This window comes from Procambarus clarkii, chromosome 86 (genome assembly GCF_040958095.1).
Source record: "Procambarus clarkii isolate CNS0578487 chromosome 86, FALCON_Pclarkii_2.0, whole genome shotgun sequence".
Taxonomy (NCBI): domain Eukaryota; kingdom Metazoa; phylum Arthropoda; class Malacostraca; order Decapoda; family Cambaridae; genus Procambarus; species Procambarus clarkii.
Window position 1 is genome coordinate 8,234,628 of NC_091235.1, and position 22,307 is coordinate 8,256,934.

At 41.0% G+C, this 22,307-nt stretch overlaps 1 protein-coding gene across 18 annotated transcripts in view; it reads left to right on the plus strand.

The window, feature by feature from the left end:
- Window positions 1-22,307, plus strand: part of sls (sallimus) — a 601,134-nt gene that overhangs the window by 388,192 nt on the left and 190,635 nt on the right. For all 18 annotated transcript variants that reach the window (XM_069317090.1, XM_069317072.1, XM_069317078.1 and 15 more), the window contains one exon: window positions 17,600-17,645. In XM_069317090.1, coding sequence (XP_069173191.1) covers window positions 17,600-17,645 — 46 coding nt within the window. The remainder of the gene's footprint in view (window positions 1-17,599; window positions 17,646-22,307) is intronic.

The following is a 22,307-nucleotide window of genomic DNA, read 5'->3' on the forward strand; positions in this document are numbered from 1 at the left end:
ATATAGATGGGTGAGCACTTGAGAACTGTAAGTCTCACAGATATCTTGGTGTCCCCATTAACGACCCTGGATACCTTTCTTTGCTTGCAAAGACAGCCTGTAGAAAACCAATAGTAGAAATTGATATGGGTGTTTCATTAGCAGTGATAAAGATAATACTTTAACAAATATCTAATGAAAATCTCACTGTCCTAACAAATTCACAAAGACCTGAAAATTGTAGCATTAAACATTATGATAAATATAGCGAGGAGACATTCATATATGGAACTAATAGAGCAAGAACTCGGCAATGTGATGTTATAGTGACCAAAATACGCCTGAGATATAGACGTATCTGGCAGATATTTCAAAACCCAAATGTGAAATACACCATGTTTCAATTTCGTGAAAGAAAAAAGATGCACGCCCTTGAACATTATATTGTAGAATGTCCCATATTGACTGACTTTCGCACATTAATGACACTATGTAAAAAGACACCTCGAACACTGTTTATATAGGACAGAAGTAAATCTGTGTTTTTCTGTATGTTAGATTAACATTTTAAAAGCACTGCAATCACCTTCTGTGGTTGATTGTTCAATAAATCCCTGAACTATATGCTTAACAGATCTCTAACCCTGTCCATGGAGGACAAAAGAAAATGTATATATGGTGGTTAGCATTGTAAATGTGTGGCCACGTCTGTGGTAGAAAAACACGGAGCTGGAGATGGGACGTGAGCTACTGCCCAAACACTCACGTTAAGGAGCCTCATCCTGACCGCTCCCACTCACGGGCCCGCCCGTGAGTGGTCCATCACAAATTAGACTAAATTATAAAATTACCCGACTGTCGCGACCATCACGTGTAGCAATAATGATACATGTTACCTTTGCCAGACTTCAACACAACCGATTATATATATATATATATATATATATATATATATATATATATATATATATATATATGTCGTACCTAGTAGCCAGAACGCACTTCTCGGCCTACTATGCAAGGCCCGATTTGCCTAATAAGCCAAGTTTTCCCGAATTAATATATTTTCTTTAATTTTTTTCTGATGAAATGATAAAGCTACCCATTTCATTATGTATGAGGTCAATTTTTTTTTATTAGAGTTAAAATTAACTTAGATATATGACCGAACCTAACCAACCCTACCTAACCTAACCTAACCTATCTTTATAGGTTAGGTTAGGTTAGGTTAGGTTAGGTTAGGTAGGTTAGGTAGTCGAAAAACAATTAATTCATGAAAACTTGGCTTATTAGGCAAATCGGGCCTTGCATAGTAGGCTGAGAAGTGCGTTCTGGCTACTAGGTACGACATATATATATATATATATATATATATATATTACACCCCTTCTAGGTATATTTAAAAATATATTATATATATATATTTATATATATATATATAATATATTTTTAAATATACCTAGAAGGGGTGTAATATATATATATATATATATATATATATATATATATATATATATATATATATATATATATATTTATATTTATATATATATATATAGTGACGTGAATCTATAATAGAGTAATAGTAGTGGCTATTCTGGCTGGTGTTGTGCCAATCACACATTAAATAAAGTAAAGCAAAGTAAATAAGACTGCTTAGGTCCTCTACTGTGTGAGAGCTGTAAAAACAAAGAGAATAAAAACCTTAAACATTTAATATTACAAAAATGACTTTCATAACATACAAAACAAAGCCCCTTATCCACTTAGCTAAAACACAACTGACAAGAGAAATATAAACATGTAACAATTAGGTTAATGGCAAAGGTGCAATTAATACATTATACAAAAGCTGCACGAGTCTACCGACACCTGGGGAGAGCGAGAGTATGCTGTTGCAGCTGAGAGCATGAAGTGTATTCTGAGGAGTGGACGTTGTTGTTATAGATTCAGCTACTCGGAACAAGTTCCAAGTAGCACGGGCTATGGTGAGCCTGTAACTTTCCTGGCACAGGAGCAGGGCAAGTAGCACGGGCTATGGTGCGCCCGTAGTGGACTTACCTGACACTGGAGCGGTGCCCAGAAAAATCGAAGACTGGACGCCGGTGAGCTCCTTTTATATGGGCCAGGCCAGCATAGATGGCCAGCGATGGTTGTGGGTAACCATCGGCCGGCAGTTAAACAAGCAGTTAGTGTCTGGTCGACCAGCGAGTGGCGTCTGGGCCTCTCAGACAGCTGGGGCCAGATTCACGAAGCAGTTACGCAAGCACTTACGAACCTGTACTTCTTTCCTCAATCTTTGACGGCTTTGGTTACATTTATTAAACAGTTTACAAGCATAAAAACTTCCCAATCAACTGTTGTTATTGTTATGTACAGCCACCTGGTGCTTTGGAGCTCATTAACTGTTTAATAAATGTAAACAAAGTCGCCAAAGATTGAGAAAAGATGAACAGGTTCGTAAGTGCTTGCGTAACTGCTTCGTGAATCTGGCCAAAGGTGTCCAGGTGTCTCAGGTACTAGAGGATGGTGTTTGTCTAGACACCCCATACAATTTGAGCACGTATTGTTGCTGTCATTGATGTTGATTCCTTATGCTGGAGCATGCAGATACGTTGGTGAATAAGCGGTATAGGGAACAGGCAGAATCTACTGCTTAAGCACGAGATTACCGTAACAATATATGTAAATAAATTCGTTTCTAATAGCAAGAACGCACTACTCGCAATAGTATGCAATGTCCGATTTGTCTAACAGGCAGAGTGATTTTCTTTATTTAAAACAAAACTAATTGGTTTATTTGAAATAATATTGTATTATATTATGCACATGAAGTGTGCTGATACCTGTGTTGTGGTTGTGTTACACCACCACAACCATATTAAGTTACACTACTTGTGTACCTTAATGTGGTATAACTTAACGGAAGAGTGTGGTAGTTTATTACCCGAAGAGAAAGTGGCCTAGTACACGAAAGTTGTAGCCTAGCACAGGGGTGTAATTCAACCACTAATCGGAAGGGTGAGGTAAGCCTAGCTACTTCCTACAAGGGCGAGATAACCTGGGTCTGGGAGAATGTTTGGTAGCCTAATACTAGGAGAGGGGATAGACTATTACTGGAATTTGTAGTGTATCCTAATTCCATGGAGCGTGGAGTACGTATAACCTAGTAGCAGAGTGACTGAGCTATTCACCAGGAGTACGGAGTAGTCTTGTACAAGGAAGTTAGTAAAGGCATTAGTATCCTGGAAAATGAACAGTTTACAAAAAAGGACGATGATACCAGCTATTTTTACCTCTTGGCCGAGGCTGCGACTTTGATTTACTGTTTGGACGCGGAAACTGCTCTGCATAAGGAAGGCTACGGCTAGGACTGTTACCAGTCGGTGGCTACGACCAGCTCTAGACCAGGGCTAGACACGAGGCCTCCCTGCTACTTCCTGGAAGATGATGTGTCACACCTCGAATAACTTTCCTTGTAAACCGGTTGAGATCGCACTCCTGGGTAGGAGGGGAAGGTTGGTTTAATCCAGCAGGGAGGGAAGATGGGAGGAACAATCCACCAGTTTCTATGATAGTTCAACCTGTTCTCTCACAAAGGAAGTCACTTTTCCATCGTGTGCGTTACATAAAGCCAAAAATTGTCGTTCTAGAACATGGTAGCGGCTTGCGAAAGTAAGGTAATGTACCGTTTTCTGTTTTTGGGTCCTCAGATAGGTTAGGATAAGGGCACTTTAATTTGACAGTTTTCTTGACGTGGGGGGAAACCTTAGGAGGACGGACTGGATAGTGACGATGACCTTCCTCCGAGCATCCAAACATAATAATAAGATGCTTTGAATGTGTTTTGGAACTATATATATTTATTAAAACGTTACCAGCTATTTTACAAAAATATTTGATCTATGTTAATCAGTAATTGGTGTATATCGTTGCTCGATTTCCATCGTTACTGAGGCTATAAATGTGCTGTTCATATGTGTAAATTGGAGAAGTGAACTCATGCGGCCCCCTTGCCAGCATTACATTTGTTGTAGCCACATTTACAAAAATTTAACACGAAAAAATAATGTTCAAAACAAAGTCATGTGCAGAGTCGCCTGCTTGTGGGTTACGCCACTCTTCACCCTGGCGCCAAAAATGGTCTGAAGTGAGGCGATCTAACATTACAATCACGAGGGGAAGCCAGATATATATTTATATACCACCACGAACCATACAATACGTATATTTGTGTAAGTGCGCTTGGATGCGTGTGTGCATGCTGGTCTGAGTATCAGTCTGCTTGCTAATCAGGGAATATAACATGTATGTCGTGTCTGGCTGCAACTCCTGGAGCTGGCAAGTTGGCATCCGCCCGCGGGGGGCATCATAGGTCCCTTGAGAGCCTCTGCGAAATGCGCATCATTTATTTATATATATTCACAGCATACTTTAATGCGCAAGTCAATGGTTTTAGCGGGAATGATTGCGAAGCTACTCACTTTGTGATGTTTAGGGCGAGACTTGATAAGCAACGCGCGAGAAGACGGGGAACTGAAGGTGGCTGGGATTGGTAGCCCTGACAGAAGTCTTCCCGCGCTAAAATTAGTGCATCTATTTGCTTTTGCTCCTTGAGCGCTAAAGCTTGCTGAGACAGACAGACGCGTTTTTGCATAATATATGCGGTGCTCCTTGTCTGCCCGATATTATGATTACACTTATGCCTTCAGTGAATTTCTTAGCATGTTAGGTAATCCCGCATAACAGTGACTAGTAACACCGCAATATGCAATGTACATTGAAGTTTAAGTATAATTCCTTAACATTTTGCACATGTAAATAAAGGCGTGTGGTTTATATAACCCATCCTCCTGTTTAGATAGTATTTTTTGTAATTATATGCACCATAGTACAAATATTGACGTAAAAGTAATTAGATAGTAGAATTTGGTACTATCTTAATTTGACACTTAATAGTCCGAAAAAATTAAGCTAAAAAAGAAGCTTAAGTATTCCTAAGCCTAGTATAATACATATATGTACTATATTAGGCCTTAGATAGCATGTATTAAGCCTATCAAGGTTAAGTTAGGTTAGTTTAGGTTGTCTGCAACAGTTAGTTTAGTTCATTTATTATGCACCAAATACAAAACCTTTTCCGGTTTGTCCAAATTCAATAGTAACCATGTCTACTTTCTAATTGTCCATTACGTCATAGATGTACTATGGTCCTCATCGTTACATATGAAGTACTAACTAAACATGAAGATGGACTATTTATATTGGACATAGTGGTGGGTAAAGCCTTACACGTTGATTGGTTGATTTTGACGCAATTATTACTGATTATGTGCACAAATCTACTTCCAATATATATGTTCGATTACAGCCAAACTGTATGCAAGCAACGCAGTTATGCACAGATATTGTGCATAACTCATGCACAGTATCATGCATCGCCTCATGCATTTGTCTTTGGGGTTATCGAGATGAGGACGTGCAGGCATTGACAGATTTTAGCCTAGTGATACATTACACAAAGATATATTTTGTTCGTTGTTGATGACGCAAGATATTTTTTCATCAAGCAGTCGTATATTTAAATTAGCACATGAGTAAAGAAGACGAGAAGAAAAAAACGAATACCCTAGAAGGTGCGCGCCAGCAGGTGAGTCAACCCCCATACCCGCCGCAGTGGGCGTGGCTGACTACCCTCCCACCCCCCCTTCCTCTCCCGGTACCCATGCCAAGATGTAGCAGAGGGACCCCACAGCGTTCAGTTCACCGTCAGGAGTGCCTGGAAGAGGGTTGTTGGAGGGAGCAGGAGAGAGAGGGAGGAGGGAGAGATGGCGAGCCAAGAGCGGAGGATGACCTCCTCCACCCGCATGGCTTTCCACGGTACCGGTCCTCGTCCGCCTCGTTGCCTCACGCTCCATCGCCGCAAAGAAAACTTGCTTTTTGCTTTTTCTTCTATCCTGCCTGATGCACTAAGCATTAACAGCTAAACCTTTTTTTTTTTTTTTTTGCCACACCAACTTACACGCTTCAATGCTCACAGCACAGTTACGAAGCTGATCCACTGCACTAACATTCATTGACTCATTAAACACAATAATCAATTGCACTAATACATTCAAAACGGCTATATACATATTTTGTAATGCTGTGGTAAAGATCCATTAGATACATTGTGATGCTTTATAAGTGACGATATAACTCGTGTGTTTGACTACGGTGTAGGAATGCTTTTGCTCGTATCTATGGGAAACGAACTTATATGGGGCATAGTGGAACTGTCTTTGTTCATCATCTTTTGATGAAGACGGTGATCTCGTTTTTACCTATGGAAATATCAAAGCCCAAGTATCTTGTTTAAACGTCTTATGGTACAGAGACTATGTACCTGTTGAGACTTGTTAAGTCTCTCAGGCCATATCTATAGCAACCTGTAGCCATTGGTAGGGAGCGCGCAATCATCTGTGGAAATACTTTAGGCTATGATCACATTATGTTCTTGTGTGGAGGTATTAAGGCTAAACCCATTTGTGGAGATGGTGAAGCTAAAGTTATATAAGTAATAACATTGGTGGAGATACAATATTACCCGTGTCTCTTAAAGATAGAGAAGCCTGTAAGCGATGTCTGCATTTGGAGATCCTGCAGCCATATCTATATATGGAGAGGCCGCAGCCTACGCCATCCTAGTGACGCTTTCAGCCTAAGGAACACATCCTGCAACAGACTACATAATTATTGTATACATTTGCGAAAGAACCAGTGTCACAGCGACCGTTTTAACGAACGATTCGATCTACAAAGATTCACTTTGTAACATGTTACAAAGGGAATCTTTGTATTCCCTTTGAATCTGTGAATCCAACAGCTTCACGGGCCGAGGAAGGTCACCGCTGGTACACGGGTCAGAATTTCAATTTCAATTTATTTCTCGGCTATATAGCCTGAGTTTGTTACACGTTGATCCTGGGTGTCCTCTGGTGACTGGTCAACGAGGCGTGTCTTCTGGTGACTGGTCAACGAGGCGCGTCTTCTGGTGACTGGTCAACGAGGCGTGTCTTCTGGTGACTGGTCAACGAGGCGTGTCTTCTGGTGACAATGGTCAACGAGGCGCGTCTTCTGGTGACTGGTCAACGAGGCGTGTCCTCTGGTGACTGGTCAACGAGGCGCGTCTTCTGGTGACTGGTCAACGAGGCGTGTCTTCTGGTGACTGGTCAACGAGGCGTGTCTTCTGGTGACTGTGGTCAACGAGGCGTGTCTTCTGGTGACTGTGGTCAACGAGGCGTGTCTTCTGGTGACTGTGGTCAACGAGAAGAGTCTTCTGGTGGTCAATGAAGCTTAACGTGTACCCGGTCACCGCCTCTCAAACTTTGCACGTCACTAGAGAAGCAACTTTACATACCACTAGAGAAGCAGCTTTGCACACCACAAGAGAAGCAACTAGTGTCATTGCAATGCAATTACCTTGCTAGACAGCGTTGCACGTGATATTAATTTTGAACGCGTTTCTGCATTCGCGTACTATACATAGCATACTATAGCATTCCATTCATACATAGCATTCCATTCCGCCTGTATGGAGTTCTTGTACCAGGAAATGAAACATAGCGTAGCCTAATAGAGAGTAATGCACACACAAGTCCGGAATGAAATACTGTACATGCACGATTTCAATTTAACTGTGTGTGTGAGAGAGCGACGGTCTCGCTTCATGCAGGTCGGCGTTCAATCCCCGACCGTCCATAAGTGGTTGGGCACCATTCCTTCCCCCCCCCCCCCCCCGTCCCATCCCAAAATCCTTATCCTAACCCCTTCCAAGTGCTATATAGTCGTAATGGCTTGGCGCTTTCTTCCTGATAGTTCCCTATTTAGGCTTTCGTGCGTACAGACTATATTTTCAGTTCTCGCAGGTCATAGTACCTAAGAGATATTTTTAAATTAAAGTTTTTTGAATATATTTGTGGGAGGATATGTAACGTGAAGGCTTTTTGGTTTGGTGTTGGGCTTTAGGCTTATCAATGGCTGGATGGTCGTTAATGCCGCGTAACGGTCGTTAGTGCCTTAACGGTCGTTAATGCCTTAACGGTCGTTAATGCCGTAACGGTCGTTAATGCCGTAACGGTCGTTAATGCCGTAACAGTCGTTAATGCCTTAACGGTCGTTAATGCCGTAACGGTCGTTTACTGACCAATCGCCCAGTATACTTACTTTAGCCCTGAACATACTCCAAGACTAAAGTAGACTCAGGGTATATATACACACAGAAATGAGGTATACCTCTCTCTGTATATATATTCCTTTTGCTGTGAATTATTACCCCGTTTTTTTATGTATACCCACAGATTATAAAATATATAAAATCCAAAAGTTTGAGTATTCATTTTTTGGCTTGAATATCTATTGCAAAAAAATTGAGGTGAATAAGTTGAGTATATCCAGTTCCCACTTCCAGCGGCACACGCTTAATAAGACCAGCGTTAAAAGCTACATTTTAGAATAGTCCACCTGGCATTAGATTGATGAAGATTAAGCCACCCAAGAGGTGGCACGGGCATGAATAGCCCGTAAACCTGGCATTAGACGCAAGGGCTGCATCTTTGATTAATAGTCTGGGGGGAATATATCACAGTTGGTGCTGGGAAAGGACTAAATATGGTGTCTGGTCTGAGCGTGTGCCCGCCCCCATGGGGCTGGCTCAAGACCTCTGGGAAGGGGGTCGTATATTGCTATCTTGGGCAAGAGTATTATTTTGACAATTACTCACCAGTCATGTTTTACACGCTCGCTCTCAATGTATGGTTTCAATACCATATCCTTGCGCAGGTCGCCGCGGGAGTCTAGCGGATCTGCGAGGATACTACCTTCAACGGGACACCTGGTGTTATTACTTCACGCACAACTTGTCTTACCTGGTTCCTTATACACAACCTGTCTTACCTGGTTGTTGTTCCTTATACACAACCTGTCTTACCTGGCTGTGGTTCCTTATACACAACCTGTCTTACCTGGCTGTGGTTCCTTATACACAACCTGTCTTACCTGGCTGTGGTTCCTTATACACAACCTGTCTTACCTGGCTGTGGTTCCTTATACACAACCTGTCTTACCTGGCTGTGGTTCCTTATACACAACCTGTCTTACCTGGCTGTGGTTCCTTATACACAACCTGTCTTACCTGGCTGTGGTTCCTTATACACAACCTGTCTTACCTGGCTGTGGTTCCTTATACACAACCTGTCTTACCTGGCTGTGGTTCCTTATACACAACCTGTCTTACCTGGTTGTTGTTCCTTATACACAACCTGTCTTACCTGGCCGGAGTGGACGCAGTGACACCACTAACGTCTGAGGCTCGTTAATAGAGTAACATTGGGAGTGTATTCAGTATTTGACAAAAATAAAAACGGCCATTGAGATGTCTTTAGCACGCAACCATTCAAAATAATAGAAATATTACTATACAAAGTGTGATAGTGAAGTGAAATTACACTTCAGTTGCATGAAGGGAATTCATCTTTTAATAATAGGGAACTTGAAACAAGACAAGATAGATTGGGAAAAGAGAGAACCTTTTGGGGCACATATTCTTAGAGATGTTAACTATTTAGACACATTGATTAGAAAATTGTAAATCCATTCTGTCAACAGACCAAGAAGAATGATGGATATTGAGGCTCAGTGTTAGGCTTCTCCAGATATTCATTCCTGTGTTAGATATAAGGGAAGTCAACTCTGTATTCCAGCGATCACTGTAAACTGGTATTTGAATATCTGTAGCAAGTAGACTACTAGTAGGCATCCATCAGTCTCAGGAGACTATGTACACTATGCAAGTAGACATTCAATATCCAGAGACGGGATCAGGACGTAGAATACTGGCAAGGAAAGGGTTATCTTGAGGTGATTTCGTGGCTTAGCGTCCTTGCGGCCCGGTTCTCGACCAGGCCTCCTTTTTGTTACACACCCCCAGGAAGCAACCCGTACCAGCTGTCCTAACTTCTAGGTGTCTATTTAGTGCTAGGTGAACATTAGCATCAAGGTGAAAGAAACTGCCAATTTGTTTCCGCCTCCACCGGGGATCGAACCTGGAACCTTAGGACAACGAATCCCAAGCGCTGTCCACTCAGCTGTCAGGCTCTCAATAGGGTAACCCTGTTATATAATAGGATAAGGAATAAATGAATTTTTTAGCAGGAATACCAAACATAATGGGCAGCAGTTGACAAATTTGTCCAAAGTGAGGATAATGAGACATAATATTAACCCATAGTTCACCGCGGTGGTAGGAAACCAAAGCTAAAGCGAAGACCCTTTACACATAAGTATAAAGCTAAAGACAAATTAATAAGAGAGCGGAGAGAGGAACCAAAGAGTTAGGAATGAGTACCTCAACAATAGAAAACAAATGAAAGATTTGGAAACGACAAAGTAGATAGAGCAAAGATCCAAGCCAAACTCCTTCATAACCTCATATGGTGGAAAACATGAGTATATATTAATAGAGGATAAGCAAGGGGCACGCGCCTGACCTGAGAGTAATGTTCTTAAACTGAGCAGCAGTGGACACGACGAATAATGTAGGAGACAAGATCTTAACCAATAAGAGGAAGAGAAGGAGCTGAAGCCCTGAGTTCGCCTCTTACTATGGCATATCATAGTAGGTGGAAACAGGAAAACTACCAAAACATTCGAAGACAGCCACTATAGTACTGATATTAAAAAAAAAATAGGAAACAATTTAGTATAGAACACCCTGGAGGGAAGAGCCATTATAATTCAACACCAACATGAATTCAGGGACGAAAATTTGCCTTAAACACTTGATAGGGTTCTATGGTCAGGCGAAAGAGATAAGACAATGTTTGCAAACTATACATGTTTTGACTGTCAGAAGACCCACGACTCAGTACTCACAGGAATCAAGGGTCCAATATGGGGAACAGGGAAGGGGCTCCCGTGGATAAACAAAAATGTCATAGTGATTGAAGAGATTGAAGAGGATATGTGTTAGTAGTAGAATCCCACTACAGTCAGTACTCGCGCCTATCTTCCCACTTATCTACTTAAAAAATTGTCATAGGGGAAGGGAACTATCAGGGTAAAGCGCCAAGCTATTACGACTATATAGCATTTGGAAGGGGTTAGGATAAGGATTTGGGATGGGACGGGGGGAAGGAATAGTGCCCAACTACTTGGGCGGTCGGGATTGAACGCTGACCTGCATGAAGCGAGACCGTCGCTCTACCGTCCACCACAAGTGGTTAGGCACCACAATTTGCATAGGAAATAGACTTCTTGCTCTTAGTGTATGCTAATGCAACAATTTTGAAGATGTTAAATACGGTGGAAGACTGCAAGACACTACAGGATAACTTGGATAAATTGTAAGAATGATCCAACAGGTGTCTTTTAAAATTTAACTGGAGCAAGTGCAAAGTAACGAAGCTGTGTGCTAGGGACAGGAACCGTTAATTAGATACTAAATGAGAGATGAAGCCCTTCTAGAGTAGGAGAGAAAAAAAATAGAGGGTTCAATGTGCTTGAAACCTGTTTCTCGAAGAACCACACAACCAGATATCATTACTGCATATGCAAGGTTATCCAACGTGAGAACTAACTTTTTAAACATCTGAATTAGGAGTCGTTCCGGACCATGAACGATATATGTTCATGGTCCATAAACTATGTATGGTTACACGACTTGATAATGGTCAATGGTGGAGCGAAACGTCGTCGTTCCTTCACTTACTGATGGGTGGTTTGGTTATCATGCATATGTTAGGCCAAATCTTGAAAATGCATCCCCAGCGAGGACACCGCATCTCGCTTACGACAGAATAACACTTTACTGTAGTAACTCCAGTGACGGAGTTGCTTGACTCCAGACAAGTCCCAGAGCTGAGCTTTGAATTACAGGGAAATACCAAAGGAATTAAACCTCACATCACTGGAAAAGAGAAAGGAAAGGAATTATCAGGGGAATGCGCCCAGCCATTATAGCTATATAGCACTGGGAATGGGTCAGGATAAGGATTTGGGATGGGACGGGGGGAAAGGAATCGTGCCCAACCACTTGGATTGAACGCTGGGATTAAACGCTGACCTGCATGAAGCGAGACCGTGGCTCTACCGTCCAGCCCAAGTGGTTGGACTGGAAAAAAGAAGAAATAAGGAAAATATGGTTGCCAAAATACACAAGAAAACAGAGAGCAGACGAGGACTGGGTATTTAACATGGCTGGTGCACGATCAAGGGGAAATAGAGAGAAAAGAGGAAATTATGCACCCAAATGAGTCACATCAACACTATAAATAATGTTGTCAGTGTCAGAGTTGTAAATAGATTGAATACGCTGGTGAAGGCAATACACAATACACAACTTTGTTCAGGAATCTGTGCATCAGTTGAGGGGCGGGACCAAAGAGCCAGAGCTCAACTCCCGCAAGCACAATTAGGCAAGTACTTCAGATGAGGATATGATAGATCCTTCAGAAACTTATACGCCAGTTGACTGTACAATATTGTACCTGCATGACATCCACATGACTTCCATAATCACTCTGAGTAATACCCAACGAATATTTGGATCAATACAAAGCTAGAATACTAGTCTGATGATGTGGAGGCTGTTGAATGTTGATCTCCTTAACTCAGTGATGTTCTAATACATGGTTGTAAAGTATTGATGGAACCTACTGAATGATAACTAACTTCATCCAGGAAATGATGAACTTTTCTTATGAGAAGAGATTAGGAAAACTGACCACACACTGCAGAGAGGAGTAGGGTAATGATGGACTAAGATCCGGTGCACAGATGGATGCGAGAGTTTAACAATGGGGAGACAAATAAGGTACTGAAAAGATCAATCCAAGTCAGAACTCAAAACAATGAATTCAAGTTGGATCATTATTTCACGCCCTAATCACGAAGTTGGGGGAGCAACTTTAAAGCCAAAAAAATAAATAAGCAAATACCTTTTCGGAAATAATGTTGTAGATTTATACAATAAGCGAACAAGAATTATCATAGAAATAAAGTCTCTAAATGTTTTAAGTATCTGTTAGACATATGTATATGTTTGATGTAAATAGGATCTGCCTGGCATGGGTCAATAGGTCTTTCAAAGATTCCGTTATGCTTACGTTACTTGCTATAAGTGACCCGCAAATAAAAAATTGCAGAGAACAGAGAACAGGACTCAAGTTGATCCATACACTTGCCCCTTTTTGAGAAGCAACCCGTTCTCGCACTTGCTTATAGTCAATATGGGCTTATTAATAGGTGCATATGTGACATACTAATTTTTTGTGAATATTTGAGTTTACCTTGAAACGCTGAATAGAAAACACCGACCTAACCTAACCTTCTTAGTATGTTAAGATAAGCTTCTTATTGCTTCTTAATTACAATTAGTACATCTGAGGTGGTACACCTGACAGCTCAGGAGCGAAAACATGGCGCAAGAGTTTGTAACTTAAGCTTTGACACACTGATACCAAGACTTAGTCGAGTATTGACCACAGCTGTTAGTCTTAGAAGTATCTAATATGAACTTCTCTATTTTGCTTATATAAATGTAAATGTTCAAATTGCCACGACATTTGTGTGAGTGATGACTTGATGGTGAATATTCAAAATGTGTGTACATAATTGTAATGTATCTCAGTAGTGTATATCCGTATTACTAGTGGTGGAGCCCTTGTGTGTTATTCTTCAGCTACATCTACATTGTAGTGTTTGTGGGGAAGTGAAGCCTGTGGTGGCTGCATCTTCGTCGTAGTGCGTGGTTGTATTGGCGAAGGAAGGTCTGTGGTCGCCAGGAGACTGTAAAAATAATTTACACTGAAATCGGTGGCCAGGCCAGTTCGCTGCGGGCTCCACCGTCAACAGAAACACTACCAAACCCCCACCACACACTGTATTGGACGTGTTCTATACCCGTGTAACTTCACCAGACCCTGTCACCCCTACACAGTTGTCTGAAATTGGTTCTCTATGCTTTCATGGTTTCATGAGATCTTGCTAAGCCTGTAATTCTTATCAGTTAAACAAAATTTAATTAGAGTTATCTTTCTCCATTCCTTCATGTGTTACACCTGTTGAGATATGTGTATGTATGTTATTTATAAATATTGCTCCATGTATAACATAGTAGATGCCGTGTTGTCATGGTGTGTTGGTATGTATATGGTTTGTTCGAGGTGTCGTTAATGTGTTGAAGGTGCCATTGCTGTGTTGGGGGAGCCGTGGTGGAGATGAAGACCCCCGTGGCTGTTGGTTCCCCAGGGAAGGTGGGGGCCAAGGTATTCCTGGCAGACGGCCCAGGCTGACTCCACCAAGACCCTCCCGACTTGCCTGGCTACCAGATGGAGAGGTTTTTCGAACTATATCAACACTCCCTAACCCCCACTCCACCACCCTAATCAAGAAGGTTACTGTGAGTCGCTATCGGCTTGTGACTGTGTGGGTATTGTGGCCTTCGTGTTTTCACAGATAGGCCCACACTCCTGCTGATGATGGCAGATATCCAAGGATATCTCGTAGAAACATCAGATCTGAGATGCTGTAAAAAAAGACGATTTGCTGTTCTATAAGTGATTCTTAGTTTTGGCATCAACATTAAACAACATAGTCACTCCATAGATACCAAGAACTCATGCAAGCTAAGGTCACCACAGCCTTTCCAATCATGGCATAAACGTAAATGTTTACTACAGAGCCCTCCTATGCTAACACAGCTGCTAGTGTTATATATATATATATATATATATATATATATATATATATATATATATATATATATATATATATATATATACATATATATATATACATATATATATATATACATATATATATACATATATATATATACATATATATATATTTATATATATATATAGTAAAATTACTGGATGATTAGGACACAACCACCAAGGGCTGACAACCACGAAAGGCTGACATAGCCACCAATGCTTGGCATAGCCACCAAGGGTTGATATAGCTACAAAGGGTTGACATAGCCACCAATGCCTGACATAGCCACCAAGGTTCATCTCAGGGCGAAACAGAGCTAGAAAGAATCACTATAATACCAGACCCATGAGAGGCTAACAAGTCACGAGTCGTCCACTAAACAAGATCACCAGGCGACCGAGGATGAAAAGGACCTAGAGGAAAATGCCTGACTCCCGTGGTCATCATGTGGAATGCTCAACTTATTCGAACCAAGGTATTTTTGTCAGCGAATAGCCAACTGTGGGATTCTCCTCCTTTCCCCACACTTGACAGTTTTTGCCCTCTTGCCGCGCACAGTCTTCCTGGCCCAGCGGCTGAGGTTCCGTTCTGGCGGCTAGGTACAGTATACGGACACTGAACACTGCCAAGTAGAGACGATCAAGGGCTTTGTTGAAGCATCAAGTTAAATGTTGGAAAATGTAGCTATTAGACACATGTCGCTGGCATATTGAGTATGCCAGCGATGTCCTAAGTAATTAAAAGTAATTTAGTCGAAGTAATTAAGGAAGAAGTAGAAGTTAAGTGAACCAGGCGCGACTAAACTTGTTTTACCTTCATGGCGTCGGGCGTCTGGTGGAGGGAAGGGGAGGAGGGATAGGGGTGACGGGGTAAGGGAGGGTGAGTGGCCTGGAGTGGGCTCTGGCAGTGCAGGAGGGATAGGTAGGTGTGGAGTGAAACGGAAAGGGGGTGAGGTGTATGGCGAGGCTGTAATAAGAGAGAGGGTGGTCTGAGGAAAGTTCTTACGGGCTCACCATAGCCCATGCTACATAGACATTTCGTTCTGAGTAGCTAAATCTAAAACAACAACAACGAGGAAAGTTGCATCAATATTTAATGTCTTAACAACTTATAAAGTTTCCCTGATGGTAACTGAACGTTAATTCGAAATGCAGCTTCTATACTGTTTATTCTACATACGAAATGCAGAAACAACAAATAAATGAAACCCACTCACTGCTTGGCATAATTATTGGTTGATGCCATTTATTAATGGCATCAACCACAAAAGTTTGGCATCAACCAAAACTCCTCTCAGAGAAGGTCCTCCTCTGCTACTGTTTCTTACACTCGTAACATTGTTCCAAGATCGAATGTATGGTTTAGTTATTAATGTTCAGATCCTCGCCGATAACGGGTCGTGATGATAGACAATAAATATATAGAATAGAGCTATACGGATTGCGATATGGTTAGACTGAGATTGCCACCATAAAGCCTAGTGTTTGAGGGATCAAGCACTAGGCTTTGTGGATCACCCTTCATGTGCTTGATCCACCCAACACATCCCTCCTGGTTTATACTCTTTCTCAGAGGATTCATAATGCGATGGATTTCTTGAAATTTGAAAATTGTAAAGAGCTGTATACTAGTCTTATAATATTATATAGTATAGCCTAAGGAGGAAGGACTGAAGTTTGGATAAAAATGATTGTATTTTAACATAGATACCTAGGCATTTATTTATACGGGTAATTATAGTAATGATTACGGTAGTCATATCATTTGATAACATTATTCCCATGTCGCTGGATGGTTTGTCATACTGGTATGCATTCTGTTGGCTAGCACTGGTAAACTTTGTATGCTTTATGTTGATATACTATAGAACACGATTGTAGACTTAAGTTTTTTCAAAGGCCAGGTACCTCATTCGGGCAGGAGACTGAGACAAAGTTAGCCTGAGAGCAACAGTGAGAGAGGCCAGAGCCTCTTGGTTCATCCTTCACCGGAGTGTGTAGATAACCCGATACTGTACCTCCTGCGCTGCTACTGAAGGATATGGCTGCGTTGCTTGTTGCTGAGGCACTTGCTGCTCTCTGAGCCAATTAGCCTCTTGATTTTGATTTGTTACAGATCAGTTTTGTACCTGTTGAAGTGATCGCTGGGAGGTGCTTTGTTTTGCTGTGCTTGTTAAGTGATCGCTGGGAGGTGCTTTGTTTTGCTGTGCTTGTTTGATTCTGATGTGTGGCTGTTTATGTTAATTTAGCTATTGATGTGCCCCGGGAAGAACACTTGCTAATTTTTGACGACATTTTCTATACTCTGTAGATAACTTTGTGAATGTTTTCTTTTATTATAACGGTTAACTTAAGGCACTTTTGATCTTCTTGAAGTGTCTGTTAGTGTCTTGCGAACCGAGCTATAATTTACAACAATGTGTGTATAGTTGATTATGTCGTGTTTGTTCATTAAAATACAATCTTAAAAAACTTGCTGCTAACATTGCTGCACATTACATAGAGTGTGTAATATAATAATAATAAGAGCGTTTAATAAATATCTTGAGTGTTTAAAATTAAATCACAATAAGATGCAAAATATATTATTTGTAGGCGCTAGAGGAAAATACTCTTTACGAATCATATTTCAAACCCAATGTGTCGTGAGTAATTAATTTCTGATGAGTAATAACTTACTCTCCATTAGATGAGGGTAATTGTCTTTAATTAATATAATTTTCATAACTCTCAGCTTAATTCACAATATATTGTGTAATATTCTGATCTCAGAAATTTGAGCCGAGTGATAAGTAACTTTAAAAGAAATATTAAATGGTTGCAAGTATTATTTATAATAATATTGTGTTTCTTTTGTTTTGCAGTTCAGCAGGGTGTCCAGCGGGTTCAGGGCCCCACACAGATAATGTCGTGAGTATCCGTGTTCTTATTCGGGCCCCCTCATGTTTATTGTTCCCTTCCTGGCTCTTGTCCGCCCCCCTCATGTTTATTGTTCCCTTCCTGGCTCTTGTCCGCCCCCCCCTCATGTTTATTGTTCCCTTCCTGGCTCTTGTCCGCCCCCCCCCTCATGTTTATTGTTCCCTTCCTGGCTCTTGTCCGCCCCCCCCTCATGTTTATTGTTCCCTTCCTGGCTCTTGTCCGCCCCCCCCCTCATGTTTATTGTTCCCTTCCTGGCTCTTGTCCGCCCCCCCCCTCATGTTTATTGTTCCCTTCCTGGCTCTTGTCCGCCCCCCCCCTCATGTTTATTGTACCCTTCCTGGCTCTTGTCCGCCCCCCCCCTCATGTTTATTGTACCCTTCCTGGCTCTTGTCAGCTCCTGGGACAAGATTTACGCCAGCATTCTTGCGCGCGCTTTCGGCCCAGCTTAGGTAATATATACATTATTCGCTGCCCTCTGGCCTCTCGCCGTCCCAAGCTTTATGTATACCTACTAGCTATTTTTGCAATAATTTTACAGTGTGTATAACTAGCTTATTTTCATGAACATTCATCTTTATAAGGTAATAATGAATACACATATTATCTGCCGTATGTTTGAGCCTTCTTGCGTCGCGTGGGAAATGGTACTACTATTTAGTTGCGTCATGTGAGCTGCCACAGCAAATCATTCTCGTGGTTTAGTTTTTGTCCGTGAAGCATCATGATATTTTGTGGCGTCGCGTCCACGTTTATTTTTTCTTTATTAAATAATGTACAATATAAAGATTACATTTACATCAATTTACCAGGGTAAATGCTACATTTATATATATTTTGTATAATTCTCAGTAAACTAATTTTCCATATCATCAGCGAGCATGAACCGTAAATCCCGAATGTTATACTTGATCCTGCCTCGCAAGAACCTCAATATTCTGTCTTCTGAGTAACTATCCTATCCGCATAGCCTGCCTATCCACACACAGTAACCCTCCTGCCTGCCTATCCACACACAGTAACCCTCCAGGCTTCCTGTTTATTCACAGTAACCCTCCAGCCTGCCTATCCACACACAGTAACCCTCCTGCCTGCCTATCCACACACAGTAACCCTCATGCCTGCCTATCCACACACAGTAACCCTCCAGGCTTCCTGTTTATTCACAGTAACCCTCCAGCCTGCCTATCCACACACAGTAACCCTCCTGCCTGCCTAGCCACACACAGTAACCCTCATGCCTGCCTATCCACACACAGTAACCCTCCAGTCTTCCTGTTTATTCACAGTAACCCTCCAGCCTGCCTATCCACACACAGTAACCCTTCTGCCTGCCTAGCCACACACAGTAACCCTCATGCCTGCCTATCCACACACAGTAACCCTCCAGTCTTCCTGTTTATTCACAGTAACCCTCCAGCCTGCCTATCCACACACAGTAACCCTCCAGCCTGCCTATCCACACACAGTAACCCTCCTGCCTGCCTAGCCACACACAGTAACCCTCATGCCTGCCTATCCACACACAGTAACCCTCCAGTCTTCCTGTTTATTCACAGTAACCCTCCAGCCTGCCTATCCACACACAAAAAAAGGTAACCAGAAAGTAGCATAATTATTGTACACTCAAAAAATAACTATTGTCCCAGTGAGAGAATTGTTTGATGCTGAACTTAATTAATAGTGACCCCTCCCCCATCTTGGTAAACTTGATGGTGTCACCGTTACTAAGCTTATTGTTATCACGGTTTCTAAGCTAAATAGTGTCACGGTTAAGCTTAAAAATATAAATGTTGCTTAGCTTAATAGTGTCAATGTTGTTAAGCTTAATAACATAACCATTGCTAAGCGTAATAGGAGTCACTGTCGCTAAGCTTAATAACATAACCATTGCTAAGCGTAACAGGAGTCACTGTTGCTAAGCTTAACAGCGTCACTGTTGCTAAGCTTAACAGCGTCACTGTTGCTCAGCTTAACAGCGTCACTGTTGCTCAGCTTTACAGCGTCACTGTTGCTCAGCTTTACAGCGTCACTGTTGCTCAGCTTAACAGCGTCACTGTTGCTCAGCTTTACAGCGTCACTGTTGCTCAGCTTAACAGCGTCACTGTTGCTCAGCTTTACAGCGTCACTGTTGCTCAGCTTAACAGCGTCACTGTTGCTAAGCTTAACAGCGTCACTGTTGCTCAGCTTAACAGCGTCACTGTTGCTCAGCTTTACAGCGTCACTGTTGCTCAGCTTAACAGCGTCACTGTTGCTCAGCTTTACAGCGTCACTGTTGCTCAGCTTAACAGCGTCACTGTTGCTCAGCTTAACAGCGTCACTGTTGCTAAGCTTTACAGCGTCACTGTTGCTCAGCTTAACAGCGTCACTGTTGCTCAGCTTAACAGCGTCACTGTTGCTAAGCTTAACAGCGTCACTGTTGCTAAGCTTAACAGCGTCACTGTTGCTAAGCTTAACAGCGTCACTGTTGCTCAGCTTAACAGCGTCACTGTTGCTCAGCTTAACAGCGCCACTGTTGCTCAGCTTAACAGCGTCACTGTTGCTCAGCTTAACAGCGTCACTGTTGCTCAGCTTAACAGCGTCACTGTTGCTCAGCTTAACAGCGTCACTGTTGCTAAGCTTAACAGCGTCACTGTTGCTAAGCTTAACAGCGTCACTGTTGCTAAGCTTAAAAGCGTCACTGTTGCTAAGCTTAAAAGCGTCACTGTTGCTAAGCTTAACAGCGTCACTGTTGCTAAGCTTAAAAGCGTCACTGTTGCTGAGCTTAACAGCGTCACTGTTGCTAAGCTTAACAGGGTCACTGTTGCTAAGCTTAACAGCGTCACTGTTGCTAAGCTTAACAGCGTCACTGTTGCTGAGCTTAACAGCGTCACTGTTGCTAAGCGTAAGTACCTTACAAATTTCTGCGATAATATTCAATTAGATGGACATTCAGTGTCAATAAAGTCAGCTTTCTTATCTTCACCTTTGTACTTGAGATTATGACGCTCGAAATGGAATAATGCTTCGTGCAAGGTTGCAAAGTTAGCGTACACTTTATTAGCTTAAAACTGATAATAATTATATCGCAGCCGATAATTAATAACTAATGAAACTGTAGGATTAGTGATTACATCGCGGTGTCTATTTTCATGTTTTTGTGTTGGATTCATTATATTTTCTCTGGTGGTGACAAAGAAAATTTTTGTCCTTAGAATTTCTAGCTCGTATCAGTATTTAACACTTGTTAAAGTGTTAAAGACTGATACTAGCTAGAAATTCTAGCTAGAAACATTGATACTAGCTAGAAATTACTTTCTAATAGCTAGAAATTAACAGAGTTTAACACTGTCGTCCTTTCTTGACAAGAGGACACACTGAACCGTAGTTAATATATAGCTATATATAGCGCTAAGAATTCCTACACTTGAGGTGGCTAGTCGTGAGCTATAATATCATGGCTGCCACCCAGGCACTAGTTGAACCCAATGGATCAAGTCATCATGGCGACGCCCTACTTGCAAAGCCTCGTCCACAGCTGCGGCTTTCTGCGCCTCGCCCGCGCTACAGTAATAGACCTGGCCTTTTGTGGTCGATGAGGAAACAGGTGGTGGTGGTGGATCGTGCTCACGGCTCTGCTTAGTAATAATATTTTGACTTATTTACGTCAAGGGCGGCTGACGTTTAGAACCAAGCGTCAAGGCAATCCTGGCTGATGGCCCAGTTAATTAACTCCACTTTTCGTGTTGGTTGTCGCGTATTGGTAAATATAATTTATGTATATTGAAAAAAAAGACATCGCAGATACACAGGCGTGTAAGTTTATAAATGCATTGTTTCCTTGATTGTTAGAAATATGTATCTTTCGCCTTGAAGCCTAATGGAAAGCCCTCAGCCTGACTCCATGGACAAGCTTAGCAAATCGAAGCTTGTTTTGGGATTGTAATTTCATGTTTTCTATCGTCAGCATGCAGACAATTGTTTCTAATCTTTAATGATATGTCGATATGTTTGCTTGTTATTTGAATTGTAAACATTTAAATTTTACATTTACATGTAAAATAGAGTTTAATTCCAAAATAACATTTCTTTATTACTAATATTGGTGGTCAGCTTACTACTTACGTTTATCGTAAACCTATATATACGGGATTAGGTTTTCATCATTTAAATTTTTGTTCTAAACTATTTAAATTAAATATAATTAAACCGTTGTTATTTCAATCTTTGCTTTGATTAAAAATGATTTTATTTTTAAATTAAATTCTTGAGCAATCTCTTTGAAATAAATGTTTTTCCAATCAAGGAATTTTATGCGATTTTTAGAACATTTTTTTTAAATGGTAAATTCTTGCCTATCGTTAAGATTCCTAGAGTTCCTGAAGATAGTCATTATATATATATATATATATATATATATATATATATATATATATATATATATATATATATATATATATATATATATATATATGACAGTGTCAGACCACGGAGGAAGAATTGAAACCAGGAATTTCCTTAAGTACTTTCGTATTTAATAATACATCTCCAGAAGGGTGTATATATATATATATATATATATATATATATATATATATATATATATATATATATATATATATATATATATATATTTATATATATATATATATATATATATATATATTTATATATATA